Source organism: Centroberyx gerrardi, chromosome 16 (genome assembly GCF_048128805.1).
Source record: "Centroberyx gerrardi isolate f3 chromosome 16, fCenGer3.hap1.cur.20231027, whole genome shotgun sequence".
NCBI classification, from domain to species: Eukaryota; Metazoa; Chordata; class Actinopteri; order Beryciformes; family Berycidae; genus Centroberyx; species Centroberyx gerrardi.
In genome coordinates, this window is record NC_136012.1 from 15,667,379 (window position 1) to 15,684,058 (window position 16,680).

General features: G+C 43.8%; 1 protein-coding gene across 5 annotated transcripts in view; it reads left to right on the top strand.

Annotated features, from left to right (window-relative positions):
* The window catches only part of gria1a (glutamate receptor, ionotropic, AMPA 1a), a 57,235-nt gene that overhangs the window by 11,875 nt on the left and 28,680 nt on the right, over positions 1–16,680 (top strand). For 3 of the 5 annotated variants that reach the window (XM_071903643.2, XM_071903653.2, XM_071903663.2), the window contains exons 3-8: positions 2,794–3,033; positions 7,849–8,033; positions 10,763–10,816; positions 13,908–14,066; positions 15,064–15,231; positions 16,315–16,419. In XM_071903643.2, the coding sequence (XP_071759744.1) occupies positions 2,794–3,033; positions 7,849–8,033; positions 10,763–10,816; positions 13,908–14,066; positions 15,064–15,231; positions 16,315–16,419 (911 nt within the window). The remainder of the gene's footprint in view (positions 1–2,793; positions 3,034–7,848; positions 8,034–10,762; positions 10,817–13,907; positions 14,067–15,063; positions 15,232–16,314; positions 16,420–16,680) is intronic. The other 2 variants (XM_071903670.2, XM_071903677.2) reach the window with 2 other exon arrangements.

Consider the following 16,680-nt stretch of genomic DNA (forward strand, 5'->3'; position numbering starts at 1 on the left):
CAGTTGAACATCTACTGTGTTAGTGGTTAGTGTGTGGTTAAAGAAGACAAAGCTTCAGTGGCTCTTCAGAACTTTCTTTACTCGTTATAATTCAAAATCTACATTTGTTGTAGTAAAATATTACAAACTATACATTTCAGAGTAAAAATGCAAAGACAGAAGTGGGATGAGAGTGTTTCAGTAGCAGGCATCATACCATAATTATCAACTGGGCCTTTAAAGATTCATGGCGAGTTTGAAGGATACAGTAATGCCTGCTACCCTCTAGCAGCCCCCATCATCCTCGACTTCAGATGCTGCAGCAACTGTCACAAACACACCCTCTGTGTGTGTGCAGCCGGCAGAGACGCGTCTGTCATTTGATATCTGGCTCATGCTAAGCAGAGGAACAGCTGCAGGGCACGGGAAACAGAGAACAGGGAAGACAGTAGCTGCATGAGTTGTTCCTGACAGCTCCCCCTGTTGTGCTAGTATCAGTCCCTTCAGGAGTTTACTTTTTCCCCTCTTTCCTGCGGCCAAAAACTCTTTGGCCACACCAAATGCAAATCATCTTAGCTGTTGCTGTTCATTCGCAGGAAAAGTATGAGAACGGATGAAAATGTTTAGAAATTGTTGTTCTTAGTTTGTTTTTTTCCAAGCACGCGACCAGTGGTAGAAATGTGATGCGATGGAAATATGATGAATAGTCACATTGCTAGCCTTAAATTATTTGATGAGAATTTGTGAACTGATTTTGCAAAACAAACGTTGGTTTTGCAAAATCACATTCTTTGAGAGAATGTAATTATGCCAAAATCTCCAATAACTGACAATTCCCACTTCCAAAAGTCCTTTATCAGCTCTGAGCTGCTGTATTCCCTGCCAGAGAGACAGACGGTTGTCCCGGCAACCTTAGTCCTGCCGCCATGGCAGCTGTAACCGTGGTGAGGAGACACAGAGTGCCAGGGTGGACAGGTGTTGCTGGGGTCTTCGAGAGCACTTTGGGTCTTTGAGCCTTGCCTCCAATGTCATTATACATGTGGAGTGGTGCTAACATGACCCCCCACCAACCCCACCACCCCCTTGCTCCCACACACACACACACACACACACACACACACAAACACGCACTCAATATGTCACTCCTCTATACTGCGAGAGTTATCCTAACAAGACCTGAGACTGCTGAGTTACACTAATATTCCGTGTCATGCTCTTGTAGAGTTAGACAAGCACATGGTTCTCCTGCCAACCCTCAGCGGGAGGTTAGTGCCACATGGCTCCATGCTCTTTGTCAGATGGACATACTGTAGGTATGAGAAATGACTCATATTCAGCAAAACATGGTAATTTGCTATACAGTCGAGTGATGGGACACCGGACAAAAAGTCAAACAAGCTCTCGTTACGTTTTACCCAGGCAGAACATACAGGGCACCTTTGAAATTGGTCTTAGAAAATTGTAGGGGGTAATATAATGTGTGGTAGTGGAAAGCGATAGTTGAGAGTGTGTCCATTTACCAGCAAGAGCGTGTGTAGACCATGAAGGAAAGATAGGTCTATTACTGAGTCAGTGTGGCGAGGCGCAAAATGTCTATTTCAGGGCTTGCTTTAAATAGGGTGAGTCACCAAGCTTTTGGAGCACTAGAGGCTGCATATGTGTGTGTGTTTGTGTGAGGATGCATGTGTTTGTGTGTCTTTGTGTGTGACACCACAGAATTTCACACATATACACACACGCACGCACACACACACACACACGTGCCTGCCTGGAGGGTGCAGGTCTGTGACGGGTTAGGCGTTTTGGGTATGGGCCATCCTCTCTGTCTTTCTCTCAGCTCCTAGCAGCGAGCTGGCCCGGGGAAGAGGACAGGCAGCGACTTCAATCTGTTTGGTAAATACTGGGAAAAGTAAGGCCCACCCATTGCCATGGCAGAAAATAGCCCAGGCCAGACCTGTGAGGGCAAATATACCTCCTCTAGTAGTAGTACAGTGCTATGTGGAAGGCATGAAGAGGACATACCTTTAGAATAGAATACTGGGGAGAGAAATTAGGTGTTATCAGAAAATAGAGCATGTGAAAGAAGTCAAAGGGATAGGCAGACAATGAGAGAGGGAGAGAGAGAAAGAGAGAGAGGGAGAAAGAGAAACCAAATGAGAGATGGAAACAGCCTCCTGCTGCCAGTGAAATGTCAATGGAACCCTGGGGATGCATTGATTAACCTCTCCACTCCTAATCTGCCTCCACCTCCTCCACCTTTCACCAAAGGCAGACGGACAGACCGGCAAGACAGATGGATAGACAGGCCAGCTTTACATGCACATGCTAACGCTCTACAGAAAAGGCATAAAGGCAAATGAAACACTCCCTTTCTCAAAGGAAAATTCATATGCAATGTATAATGATCAAGGTTTTTTGTGTAGTTTGATAGCATGCATGTATGTCTGATGGATATACCTCCAATTGAAATGTCAGTTGATTATGTTCCACATTTTGACACATCAGCAATAACGAAAAGCACTTTTCCTCTTTTTTTTCTATCAAAGATAGTTTCAATGCAAAAATGCAAAACAGTGGAGCTTTTGCACACCTCAGTATTCTCGGTGACAGGCGCAAGAGGAAGACACTGAAACAAAACACGAAGAAAACTCCCACACACTGTCTTCTTCACTTTCGGCTGTGCAGGAGTTCTCCTGAATTATGCAAATGTCTCATGATCCTCGAACCAGGAAAGTTTAAAGCCTAACGTTGTCCATGTCCTTCCTCCCTGTTTTCTCTCCTCTCCCTTCCTCCTCCTCTCTATCTCCCCGGCAGTCTGCTCCCAGTTCTCCAAAGGTGTGTACGCCATCATCGGCCTGTATGACAGGAAGACGGTCAACATGCTCATGTCCTTCTGCGGAGCGCTGCATGTCTGCTTCGTCACGCCGTCCTTCCCCATCGAGACAGCCAACCAGTTTGTGATCCAGCTGAGGCCTGAGCTCCAGGACGCTCTGGTGGGAGTGATCGACCACTATGGATGGACCAAGTTCGTCTACATGTACAGCTCCGACTCAGGTAGGCACCTAACAGCTTAGCCTTCGACCTGGTACCTCACATGTTTCATTTTCATGCACTTGCTTTAATGAACTCTGCGCTTTATCTGTGATTCACCAATCTCCTGTAAGCATTGCCACATCAGTACTATAAGATGTTGCTGAGAGCTCTATGACATTTACAGTTAAACCACAAAGTGTATGAGGTCTCACTTACAAATGTGTGTGACCTCCAAGATGTTTCAAATAGATGGTATATCTACTGCTGCAACAGTGTTGATTGATTGAATTGATCATTTATTGTAAACAGATATAGCACTTATCTTCAATGCAATATGATCCTTATGCATCTTTCAATACCAACATTTTCGGTGTTACCATGGGAATTTTCTAATGCGCATGAGGAGTGCAATTCTGCTCCATACACAGTCAGAGGCAGTACCAGTTGTTACACCAACTACCGTTAGTCATCCTCATATTGCCATGGCGACAGCAATGGGGTCAAATGTAGCCATTGTGTAGCAATGAGCAGCCATCAGAGCATTTATTCTAGTCCGCCGTTTTTGTACAGGCAGAGGACACAGAAAGAAATATTGACCTGGCGCTGGCCAGCAGATAAATCACACAATGGGAAAGAAAGATTAAGCCATTCAGTGAGCTGTCCTCGGCAGTCCAAGTAACCAGTGTTGAGCGAAAGGGTTCCTTTGTCAGTGGAACAAAAAAAAGAAAACGTACTTTAGCATACAATTAAAGCATCTTTATAACACTCTGGCAGAAGCAAGCTGAAAGAAAACAACACACCTGTCAGCACCAGGTGTGCTGTACGTCCCCCCCTCTCCCCCTCCTGCTCCCCTCTCCTCCCACTCCTCTCCAGCCAATCAGCTATACCCTTCCCATAATGCCATGCCATCTGTCCCAGGTGTTGTGTGCGTCGGAGCATGACCATGAAGAGTGTGTCTTGTGTGTGTGTGCGCGCATGCATGTATGTCCTGTGTGCTTTGTACACACGCAAACTTGTGTACATATGCACGCTCCCTCACTTGTGTGCCTGTGTTCACAGATGTGTGTGGCTTTCTGCAACTTTATCTGCCTGTGTTTTTACTAGTGCGAGAGAAAGCAGCAAGCTTAAGTCAGCTTTAAAAGACAGACGCCGGCCTCTTTCCCCTGTCACTCTGCGGGAGCGCACCATGGAGCTGTGACAGTGGAGATTTCACAGTGGGCTCTCTGGCCCTACTGATGTATGATGGCCATAGCGCTACACATGTCCCATTGATGTTTTTATCTGCCATGATCCCTTCATCAGCCAGTCAGAAGCTATGGGGTTGTGTGTGTGTGTTGTGTGTGTATGTGTGCAGGGTCATTTACCCTCTTGTGATTGAGTGGTGGGATGGAGCCTGTTGGAATCCATATCAGCAGTCCTCTGTTGCCTGGATACTACTCTGCAGCTACGCTTCCTACTGGGTTATTTTAAGCCTTAAAGAAGAATTATATTTGACATTTTTGACTTCTTTCTATCAATATTTTGAGTGCATTATTTGGACTGAGAAAGGACTTGGTGATATACCGCATGCAGGTGGATTTGATCATTTTCCTGCTATCTCAGGAACTTTAATAATGAGTTTTTCCCAATTAACATCTGTCTTGCTGTGCCACTGCGCAGGAGCCGTTAACGTAAAGTGCCTCTCATTTTATTTTCAAAAGCTCGAGAAGGGGAAAACAAATTTGATAGCCCATTAAACCTATCATAAACAATATTCAGGAAATGGTTTCTCAAAGTGTTATTTTCTCTATTCTCAATTGCCTGGTGCCCAGCTCTGCATGTATTGCCTCTGGCCGGAGGGGCGCTTATGACAGCCAGATTCCATTATGATATTATTCTCTTCCAGGATGCCTTTGGAGGACCATTTTTACCTTGGCTAGGCCTCTGTGCCGCCCTGTCAGGCTGGCTCTGATTTATAGGGGTGCATCAGTCTGCTGGCTACATTTTAAAAAGCAAGGAAATATTCACTGTGCAGTGTACAATGTTCATTTATTTTACAATAAACAGAAAAGTGAGGAAAAAATAGCTTCAAAGTGGAGGAATGAGAGAGAGAAGCAAGAGAGAAAGGAAGGAACGAAAATAGGAAGGAGTAACACGTAAACATGCTCCAGCCACATTGAAATTCTCTCATTGATGTAGAGAATTCTTAACATCTAGGACAACTATTATTAATGTGATTCAAGCACTACTTTTAACCCATCTTGACCACTGCCCAGCTGTATGATCAAATGCAGCAAAAACAAGATCTGAAAAGACGGAAATTGATACAAAATAGAGCTGCACGTCTGGCCTTAAATGGCAGCAAGCAAGCTAATGAAAGTTGTTTGCATATTAGCCTGTCTTGGCTGATGCCGGAGGATACACTTACTGCCTCTTTCATTACATTCCCCGGGAACATCTGTGAGTCACAATTACCAACCATCTGTAGGAGCAACTTATATTCAGCAATAGCATTCATATTTCTTTAACCTGACATGTGACAAATGGACGTTTTTGTAATACCCAAAGCAAAGAGCATCGACATGAAAAGAAGGGTTATGAATAGAGTAATGTTCACATGGAACTCCCTTCCATCACATGTCACCACAGCAAAAACAACAACAAAAATGCTTCAGAAAACAACTTAGAAAAAAATATATATATACTGTATACATATATATATATATATATATATATATATATATATATATATATCTTGGAGCCTAGTTTATAAAGTCAAACTACAGAAAGGACAAAAACATAATCTGAAATGTGTTTTGTATAGGTATGTAATATGACTTTGCTATTTTTTTTTTTTGTTTGACTTTTTTGTTTGACTGTGTTTTGTATTGTTGTTTTTTTATCTTTGTTTTAATTTAGTATAATCTTGTATGTAGGAATGTATGTACTGTATGTACGTATGTAATTTTCTGCTATTTCATGTGTGATTTTCATGTTTTTTATATGCACCCCTTGAGGAATGGGGATCCAAATGAACATATAAATAAGCAAATAGGGAAGTGAGGAAGCAAGTAAGGACATTAAGCAAGGAGGAATGACGGGAAAGCAAGGCGAAGGGGAACTACTTTAACGCCACGGCCTTCCTTTCCAAATTGCTGGGTCAGAATATATTGCATGGAGCTGTCCGTGGTGCTGAAACCTCCCACTGGCACAAGGACTAGCCGCTCCGCTCTACCCAAAGACAGTTGTCCATTCTCCCCAGGACCCACTGGCCTTACTCACGGCCATGATTGACTGCCCACTCTGTTCCCATGTCTATCATCAATTTCACGGCTCCTATTAAATCTGTCAGCACCAAGGACTACAATTATTCACTCATGAGCACCACAGAATGGAAAGAGGCACCATAAAAGGTTCTATAAGTTGCCACGTACCTTTCCAGTAATGTGTATCAGTATATATTTTACTGCTGAATATTCTCCCCTGTACATCATTTTTGTACAGCAGTCCCATGTTCTGTGGGGCGAAATCTACTTTGGCTATACATAGAGGTGAAACGCCATCCATCTCTTTATTTCTTTAATGACCTGGTGTCAAAGACAGATAGGCACCTTGAATTGCCTGGAGAACAGCTGACTGTACACTATAATAAGACCAAGCAATCATCTGTCAGAGGCTGTGACTGTGTTTCTGACTGCCTTGGCAGTTGTTGTTTCTGTGGGGAAGACACTTTCACATTCTTTAACGATGTGTATTTTTTGACACTTTGTATTTATCAGGTGCCACAAAGCACTCTACAGACATTTCAGAGATCTTTCAGCCGATACATTCATCACCTTTCAGTAGCTGCACATAAAAAATGCCTGAGTGTCTGAACATGTAAACAAGCGTCTCCCAGTGTGGAAAACAGGTCATGTCTAGTATGTCCACAGTGGCTTTGCCAGTGTTTGCCAACTAACTGGCACAAAATGAAATACAGCTAGGTCAAGTGTTAGTTTACATTTCTAATTTGTGTAATTGCAATAATTCAGTTGGGTAACGGCTGCCAATCTGCTGCGGGTAAAAGTTTTTTTTTTACTCTATGGAACAATCGTGGCTGCGGACCCAAGTGGAATCTGATTGGTCTACTGCCAGCAGCAAAGCAGTAGAACAGCGAGTCAGATTGTAAATCAGGACCCGAGATCAATGTGTTCTCTAATCACCTTTTATTTCCTGTCTTAGCGCGAGCCCTCAGCCCATTGGCTGCTCCACCTCTTTCCCCATGATGCTCCAGTGCATTAGCAGCCTATTGGTGACAGTGTAATGGAGTGGGGCTGTCAGTAATTGGTGCTTGGAGGATGTAAAGCCGGTTGTGATCGTGCCGTCTGCTATCGTGCACGGGCTGATTATTTGTTAGTGTGAAAGTGGTGATTATTTAGCCCGGCGCTGTAAGAGCAGGAACAACACACCTGTACGTGTCACTGTGGTTAATGGACTGTCCCACTCGTTACACTGTGTTTATCACTGGAGCTCCAGGGGAGATTCTGATGGATATGCTTATCAAAAGCAGTTTGGGTTTCTGCAAGGCTTTCTGTTTTGGTTGCGAGTTGCATTCATTTATCTTCTAGCACATAATATAACTACACACACTATAAGATTAACTAGCACATAATTTGTTTATGTTGCATGCTGCCTGATAAAATATACTCATGGATAACTCTCAGTAGATGAATACCAACTAGTCATTCATAACTTAATTCATCTTCATCTCCCCAGCTTCTCTTTGGAGCTTCTGCTGTAGATGCTCGTCTGGGTCGCGCAGTTTTAGCTCCTAATGTCTAAGACTTTGACCTGACCTCCGGCCACTCTCCCCTCCAGGCCTGTCAGTGCTGCAGAAGGTTCTGGATACGGCAGCGGAGAGGAACTGGCTGGTGACCTCGGTCAATGTGGAGACCATGACGGAGGCCTCCTTCCTGAAGGTGTTCCAGGACTTGGATAAGAGGAAGGAGGGCCAGATTATCATCGACTGCGAGACCGAGAGGCTCACCGGCATCCTCAAAAAGGTAAAAAGCTTTTCTCTGTTTTGTGATGATATGGGATTATGTATTTATGTGGCATTCTATCATACATTTGGTCTAAAAGATTGCAGCCTGAAAAATGTATAAAGCCATGCAGCGTGCTATTTATCTGCTCCAAAAGTGGTAAGTGAATTTATCTTTCAGACGCACACATCAATTTTTAAGAAATCACTCAAATTGGTGTGTACTTTGACCTTAATGGACTTCTTCAGAGAAATACATTACTCGGCCGGACAAACTAAAGGAAAAAAAAAACATTTATTCTCTAGCAAAGGCACGGCACAAAACAAGGCTGTACGGGTTCTTATCAGATGAATAAAGGAGGGAGAAAGAAAGAGGGAAAAAGAGAGATATAAATGGAAAGTGGAGGCCGGTTGGTGGTCTGCTGTGGTGTTTAGTCTCCTGGAGCATCAAGGACAGGAGAGATAAATAACACAGCATTGGCATTTGGAGCAGGCAATTCTGCTGTGACAGGATCAGCACTTACTCACCTCTATACTGCTGGAGGAGGAAGGAAGATCTTGGCATCGCAATTAATGATACAGACACACACACACACACACACACACACACACACTGGAACCAGTTTATGCATAGGCAAGTGCATGCACAGAAAATATCCAGACATCTGCTTTATTTCTTCATTTTGCTTGTAGATGTCACTTGTATGAATTATGTTTATTCAGTGAGTTTTTTTCTGTTTTGGTACATTATTGTTTATAAGAAAAAAAAAAATATGCACATACACATGCCTGCTGTCATGCACACATAAACACACAAACCCAGTAAAACGCACACTCACATGCACGTAAATGACGTACGTACAAATGCACCGCGCGCACACCCGCAAATACACACACCCACACACACACACACACACATACACACACACACAGTCCCCATCTGTATGTGAAGGCTGCGGCTGCTCGGTGTGAGCGTTATTGATGGCCTGGTGTCCACAGTTAAGGTTATTGCATCAGTTCTCACCAGTTTACAGGAGCTGAGCCTGAGAAGTTCTCCATTCAGACAGCCACCATCAATCACCCACATCTGCTCCCTTCCTCCACAGTTCCCTGCCTACACACCCAGACCCAGACACACACATACACACGCACACACATACACACACTTGGCGGGCAGACACACACACACACAACACCCCCGCCTCTTTTGCCCTCTAAACTTGCTCCTGTGTTCATCTCATTCATCTCATACCACTACACAGATTCTTTTAAGATAATGTCACTGACAGTATCTTAAGGGTATCTTTTTGTATACCCTGAATGCTGATGTAGTCCCTTTAGATGCAGAACATTCACTGCGACAGAATACCTCAGAATGTCTCTGGATTATTTATCAGACTATGTTTTTCCACAGAGAAACAAAAAGTGACCCATTCTCCCGGGGCACAACTCAAATTGACTCTTAAAATCTGCATGTATAATTAAAATGCAACTCAAAACCAAAACGTTTCCATTTGAGATTTGACGATCCACTGTGACAGTTATGTGTATTTTAGCCGGTGCCGGGTGTATTGATGTCAGTGTTGGTGTGTGTCTCTGCTCCTTCCCTCCAGTTTTTCCTTGCCCAAGGCTGGCTGCAGGGCCTGCCTTGTGCTGGGGTCACCATTAATAACAAATGCCACCGTCTGTCATGCCCTACAGCATCATTAGGCGCGCACACACACGCACACACACACAAAATGCCCGAACTATCCACAAGGGAAAATGATGTCTGAGGAACGCGCTCACAAAGAGGAAGACATGTGAAAAATGTGTGAGGTCATGCACAGTGTGTGAACAGGGACAAAGAAAAGAGCTTCTTATCCACTATGCTTAGGCTATTAATAAGATGGTGCATGGTTTTTAAATTAGTACTACCCACTCTGCCCTATTTTATGTGACTGCCCAGTATGCTATGATGATCATTTTGCACACATGCATGCACACACGCGTGCACGTACACACGCGCACAGACACGCACACGCGATATACTATGACATCTTGGCAGTTCACTTTGTTCCAGAGATAGAGCAGGCAGTAGTAATTAGCTGTAAATGTTGTTTATGACGATAAGACACGATTACCAGCCCCTGTCACAGTACCACCATTCATCACTCAAGACAGAGAGGGGAGGAGAGGAGAACAAGAGAGGAGAGGAGGACAAGAGAGGAGAGGAGAGGAGAGGAGAGGAGATCAAGAGAGGAGAGGAGAGGAGAGGAGAGGAGAGGAGAGGAGAGGAGAGGAGAGGAGAGGAGAGGAGAGGAGAGGAGAGGGATTTTAAGAGCACCATTTCAGTCATAGCTTTTTGTAATAGACTCCAGAGTGGTAATTTTCTTCACACTGCTTTTGATGTCATTTATTATATGGAGTAATCTGTTGATGTGATGGCTTTTTATATAGGGAGATTAAAGCTGATCTTTGCTATGTTAGTCACCTTTTTCATGAGGTGGGATCACAGGGAAGAACGTGAAACAAATATTCTATGATTTAGTGTCCTTTGCTCTGATGTCTTGTTAGCCTACTTACTGTCTGTCCTGCGCAAGGTCAGGTACACTGTACTAGGTACACTGCCGGGAAATGACACTGTCAACTCCCTCCCCTCTCGCTTTCTCCCTCACACACACACACACACACACACACACACACACCAACCTTCTGCTGTTGTGTCACAGACATTTTATTCTCTATCTGCCCTCTGTCCTTGTTTTCCAGATAGTCGAACAAGGCAAGAATGCAAAGAGTTACCACTACATCCTGGCTAACCTGGTAAGTAACATCAATATCACTGTGTGTATTCATCGATTTCCTTGTCACTGAGACAATTTTCTATATGCCTGTCTGCATACTGTCTAGAATCCGTGGTTGTCTTTACAGTGCTACAAAAATGAGGCTTTTAGCAGGACTATAGACTCTAAATACTTTATTACTAGTTTAATAGACTTGCATGCGCCTAATAATTTTGCCTCAAACTGTCTTGTTTTATGTCTTTTATATCCTCTCGTACCATTTCCCTCTACAGCTATATCATAATTTGTACTTTCACTGCCAAACCTGCAGGCAGAACAGAACAGAACAGAACAGAACAGAACAGAACAGAACAGAACAGAACTGAACAGAACAGAACAGAACAGAACAGAACTGAACAGAACAGAACAGAACTGAACAGAACTGAACAGAACAGAACTGAACAGAACAGAACAGAACAGAACTGAACAGAACAGAACAGAACAGAACTGAACAGAACAGAACAGAACTGAACTGAACAGAACAGAGCAGAACAGAACAGAACAGAACTGAACAGAACAGAACAGAACAGAACTGAACAGAACAGAGCACAACAGAACAGAACAGAACAGAACTGAACAGAACAGAGCACAACAGAACAGAATAGAACAGAGCAGAGCAGAGCAGAACAGAACAGAACAGAACAGAACAAAACAGAACAAAACAAAATAGAATAGAATAGAACAGAACAGATCAAAATAGAACAGAATAGAACAGAACAGCGCAGAACCGAACAGAATAGAGCAGAATTGAACAGAATAGAGCAGAACAGAACAGAACAGAATAGAGCAGAACAGAACAGAACAGAATAGAGCAGAATTGAACAGAACAGAACAGAACAGAACAGAATAGAGCAGAATTGAACTGAACAGAACAGAACAGAATAGAGCAGAATTGAACAGAACAGAACAGAACAGAACAGAATAGAGCAGAATTGAACAGAACAGAACAGAACAGAACAGAATAGAGCAGAACAGAACAGAATAGAACAGAACAGAATAGAACAGAACAGAACAGAACGCCTGTGAAAGTAAAAACCTGTGACAGTCGGAGATTGCATGGCTATAGAAAGCAGTGCAGACCAGTGATGTAGTCAGGAAAAGGTCAGCCAGCCAATGTATGCAGGCTTATATGCATTAGCTCTCTTTGTCTGCTGCCATTTTCCCCATGCACATGGTGGGTAGACCCCTACAGCACTATTCAGGCCCACTAAATGCACCCAAATGAAGAGAAAATTGATATCAACAGAAGCTGTAGTAATAACAGCATTAATATGCAGCTGCTGGCTCCAACGATTTCTCACTGCTGGGATTTTAGATTGGCTCAATCTCTCTTGTCTGGCCAGTTTGCCAGATTTAATTTTAAATGATAAGGCTTGGACAGCAATAACGGCTGATACGCAAAGCGGCCACAGTAATTTATAATAGACCCATTAAAAGGCTTGAGCAAGAATTACTTTTTCTGTGTCCTTCCACCTTTTTGGAATTTACTTAATTTACTTTGTCTGCAGCAGTGTGTGTGTGTGTGTGGGTGTGTGTGTGTGTGTGTGTGAAAGAGAGACTTAGAGGGAGAAAGAGAGAGAGAGAAAGGAGTGAGAGAGTGTGTAAATACTTAAATGTGGCAAGGAGTGCTGTATGAGATGTTTCCCACCCCTTATGTCCGAGTGTTAGGAAAGGCTAGTTTCTATAGTAACCTGTTCAGCTCACTGCACTGCATTAACTGACACATGGAGCAGAAAAAAAGACACAACTCTGTCTGTTCGGCTGAGAAATATGGACACTTGGCAACACAGGTACATTAGGGAGATGGAGCTGAGGAGACGGGGGGGTGGAGGTGGAGGGAGGTGGAGGGAGGTGGAGATCGGAGGCCCGAGCCTCTATCTGTCACCACACTGCCCCATCTGTCTCCACTTTGTCTTCAAGCTGGGAGCGAGCTGACCAAATCACACATTTACAATTCAAACCTTCATATACAGATAGTGCAGCTGCAAACCGTGCAAACATGACACCGGTGTGAGAATCAGAGAGAGCGACACAAGACCGAGAGGCAGCGAGGCAGCAAGGCAGCAAGGCAGCGAGGCAGCGAGATATAAATATGGCACGTGATAGAGATGAAGCTTCAGATGACATGAAATGAATCATCTCAGAGCGGAGAAGAAAGGAGGGAGACAGAAAGGTGTGCGGTTTGTCAGACGGATGCTTGGTGAGCGAGAGAACAATTCTCTCCATGCTGACAGGCACCCTGCTGAGAGACTGAAACTGCCTCTCCTACTCTCTGCCTTTCTCCGTCTTTAAAAAAAACAGCCCTTCTCCTCATAATAGTCAAGGGGGGGGGGAATACAAGTAGGAGATACCATTACAGTAAATCGCTTCTTTCTCCATTCAACTCTGCCAGTTCCAGAGGCATCCCTGCCATTGTTCACCGTAGCCTATAAGGTTTTGATCCCTCCATTGTTAACAGTAGCCTATGAGGACTAAGTCTATCAGAGATTAGCCTCAGACCTGTCCTGAAATCAGGTTTTCTATTTTCTTTCTCACTACTCTTGTCCCTCAGGAAAGACAGAGATGAAGTCTGCTCCATGGGATAACCTCTCTCCGTGAAAGAAAAGGATTTGTCATTTTCATTATGCAATTAACCCTTGTGCTATTGCTGCCACTGTTAAAACTAGGAACTACAATGTAGTGCACTCTGCAGAGCTGCCCTTTACATTCAACACACTCTCATCCTTTATATGCTGAAATGTCTCTCTCTCTCTTCTCTCTCTCTCTCTCTCTCTCTCTCTCTCTCTCTCTCTCTCTCTCTCTCTCTCTCTCTCTCTCTCCCTTTCATGCACACACACAAACACACACACACACACACATATTTTTACTGTCAATATATGTGATTCTTTACCAACGAACATGAATGTTAATGTCTTTTATTCAGGTCAAAGTTCACAGTAAGGAGTTCCTCTCGATGCATTGCTTTGCTTGCAGTAATACCACAATGTCACGCACTGCGCACATGAACGAAATCATCGTATTTAAGTATCACATCTCTTTGCCTGACCTTTCTGTCTGTCTGCCTGTTGCAGGGCTTCCTGGACATTGACCTGACGGACCTGAGGAAAGGCGGGGCGAACATCACCGGCTTCCAGCTGGTCAACAACTCGGAGCCCAACGTCAGCCGCGTTGTCCAACAGTGGATGGAGTTTGACAATAAAGATTCCAAAGTGCCCAAGAGAGGCCTCAAAGTACGACCCTCCTTCCTCTGATGTTTTCTCTTCTTTTCCCCTTCTGTTGTAAAAAGCATTCGTGCAAGGAGTGATAAAGCAGTGCTGCACATAAGGTTTCAAATCTAACCCAATTGATGATGGTTAGCGTTAGGAATTTATACTAGCAGTTGTTAAATCGAGTGTCATAGTAAATGGAATGGTTGCAAAATAGTGGCATTACAGCTGAAATTCATGAGAGTTGTTAAGAATTCAGACTTTGACAACAGATTTTCTGTTGTCAGGCCAGCATTCATTACCTCCGCCAAGGAGGTTATGTTTTCTCCCCTGTTAGTTTGTTTGTCTGTCAGTCTGTCAGCAGGATATCTCAAAGGCTTATGAACAGATTTCCATAAAAGTTGGATGACAGATAGGCCTTGGACCAAGGAACAATTGATTCGATTTGGGTGATATGGGTCTGGGATTTCCGCCATTATCTTTTTTTTTTTCTAGTATGCTGATGAAGACCACAGGCTGAAACAGTTGTACCTATTATTCTCTGCTCCTCATTAAATTATATGAATGCGTTTTGCATCTACAGTTGTTTTTTGAGTGCGAACCCCTAAAAGTCATTTTCCAGATTATCATTTTTAGCCATAATTATTAAGCTAACAAAGATGGAGACTTGGTTGTAAATCCTAAGGATATGTTTGCAGGGACAAGAAATAAATTGAACTTAAAATTTAAATGAAAGGAATTATGTGTTTGGGTGTATCAGCAAATTGTAGAATTGTTCAGCATTGGCGGAGGTTTGCGCTTTCTGAGTGCCTTCTAATTCCAACTGTGATCCTGGCTCAATATAGAGGCCTGCAAAATGTGAACGTGGAATTCATAGAAATCCTGTCAACATAGCAACTAGTGACAGCGCCTTCTTCCATTGTTACCTTGTCTCTGCACTATCTTGTTTATCAGCTAAGACCTTTATCAGGTTTTATTACCTTGCCTGTGTCTGTCTGAATTGGCTGTTCTCTCTCTGCAGTACACAGGCGCTCTGACATACGACGGGGTGAAAGTCATGTCTACAGCCTTCCAGAATTTAAGGAGACAGAGGATAGACATCTCTCGCAGGGGGAACGCTGGGGAGTGCCTTGCCAACCCGCCAGCTCCCTGGGGACAGGGCATCGACATCCAGAGAGCCTTGCAGCAGGTCCGCACACACAGATACACACACACACATACATAGACCCGTGCACACACTCATGCAAATGCTTGAGTGGCACATTGGCTAACAGCTCCTGAGTTGGGGCTGGCTGAACAAATTAGGTCTCATTCTGTCGTGTAAAGTTCACATTAAGTCGCAGGAGAGCTCCCCAGTATCAAATGTGACATCACGGCTAGTAAACAAAACCTGCAGGCAATAAGGCTCAGCCATGATCATCATGGAATATGACATCAACAATTGAGTTTAGAAATGCAATGTTTGGAAATGGAAATGGAACGCTGGACCGGCTAGACCTCTTGATCTCAGACAAAGGCGCTCTCGTAGGCATACAAATCCATACGGAAACGTACATGTACACACATGCACACACACACACACAGACACTTGTGCACACGCACACACAAACAAGTGCTTATTATTTAAACATTGAATGCAAAACCCTAGTGTGCCGAGGGACAAGTTCAAGTATTTTATCCAGGTTTTAAAATATTGGTATTGTTAATTCATCTTTTTTAAAGGGCTTGCTAGACAAATGCAGTTGTTAATTAAAAGACAGATGGGTTCCTAGGTTATCTACTTACTTTCTGTGTTTGCCTGAAATACCGTAGCCATAGGGTATGGCTGTGTGTGTGGCTGTGTGTGTGTGTCTGTGTGTGTGTGTGTGTCTGTGCATGTGTGCAGCCTGAGGCTCAGTCTGCAGAATGGCTGTGCAGAGGCCTGGTCAGAGTCAATCTAGCCATCTGCCTGGGGATAGGCTGGAGATTGAAGCTGCGTTCGCTCAATTAACTCCATCACACAGCCAAGACAAATACAGCGCGCTGTACACATACACCGTCTGTCATTCACTTCCATAGGCACACAAATGAATACTATGCAAACACATATGAGCTATGCTTAACACGCAATATATGTAAATATTTGACATGCAAATGCTTGCTACCAGTGTACACACGGAATGGCCTGTGCGAACATCATGATAGATGGCAGGCATTATTCACCCTTCTGCTTGGCAAGTCAGTCCTAAAGAGCCTGCGAATTACTGATTCAGTGTCTGTGACTCCTTTACAGGTTCGAATAGATGGGTTGACCGGTCACATCCAGTTCAATGAGAAAGGCCGCAGGACCAACTACACTGTCAGTGTCATGGAACTGGCCCCTTCTGGACCTAAGAAGGTGAGTGTAAAGCCCGGGACATAAATTTAAGGACCCTATCTAAAGCACATACCGGCATTCAGACTTATCTTGTGGGACCCGCCCAGAAATAAGCCTGTGGCTCATTGGCGGTCCTGACTCTTAATTTTACGCATCATCGACCTAAATGATCCAACAGAAATATTATCTGTCTATTGTGCACATCTATCTCTTGTCATGAAACCGTTTGCTGGTAGATAATGTGCAGTCGCACTGCTGTGCTGTTCCACTTGAGTGACATGT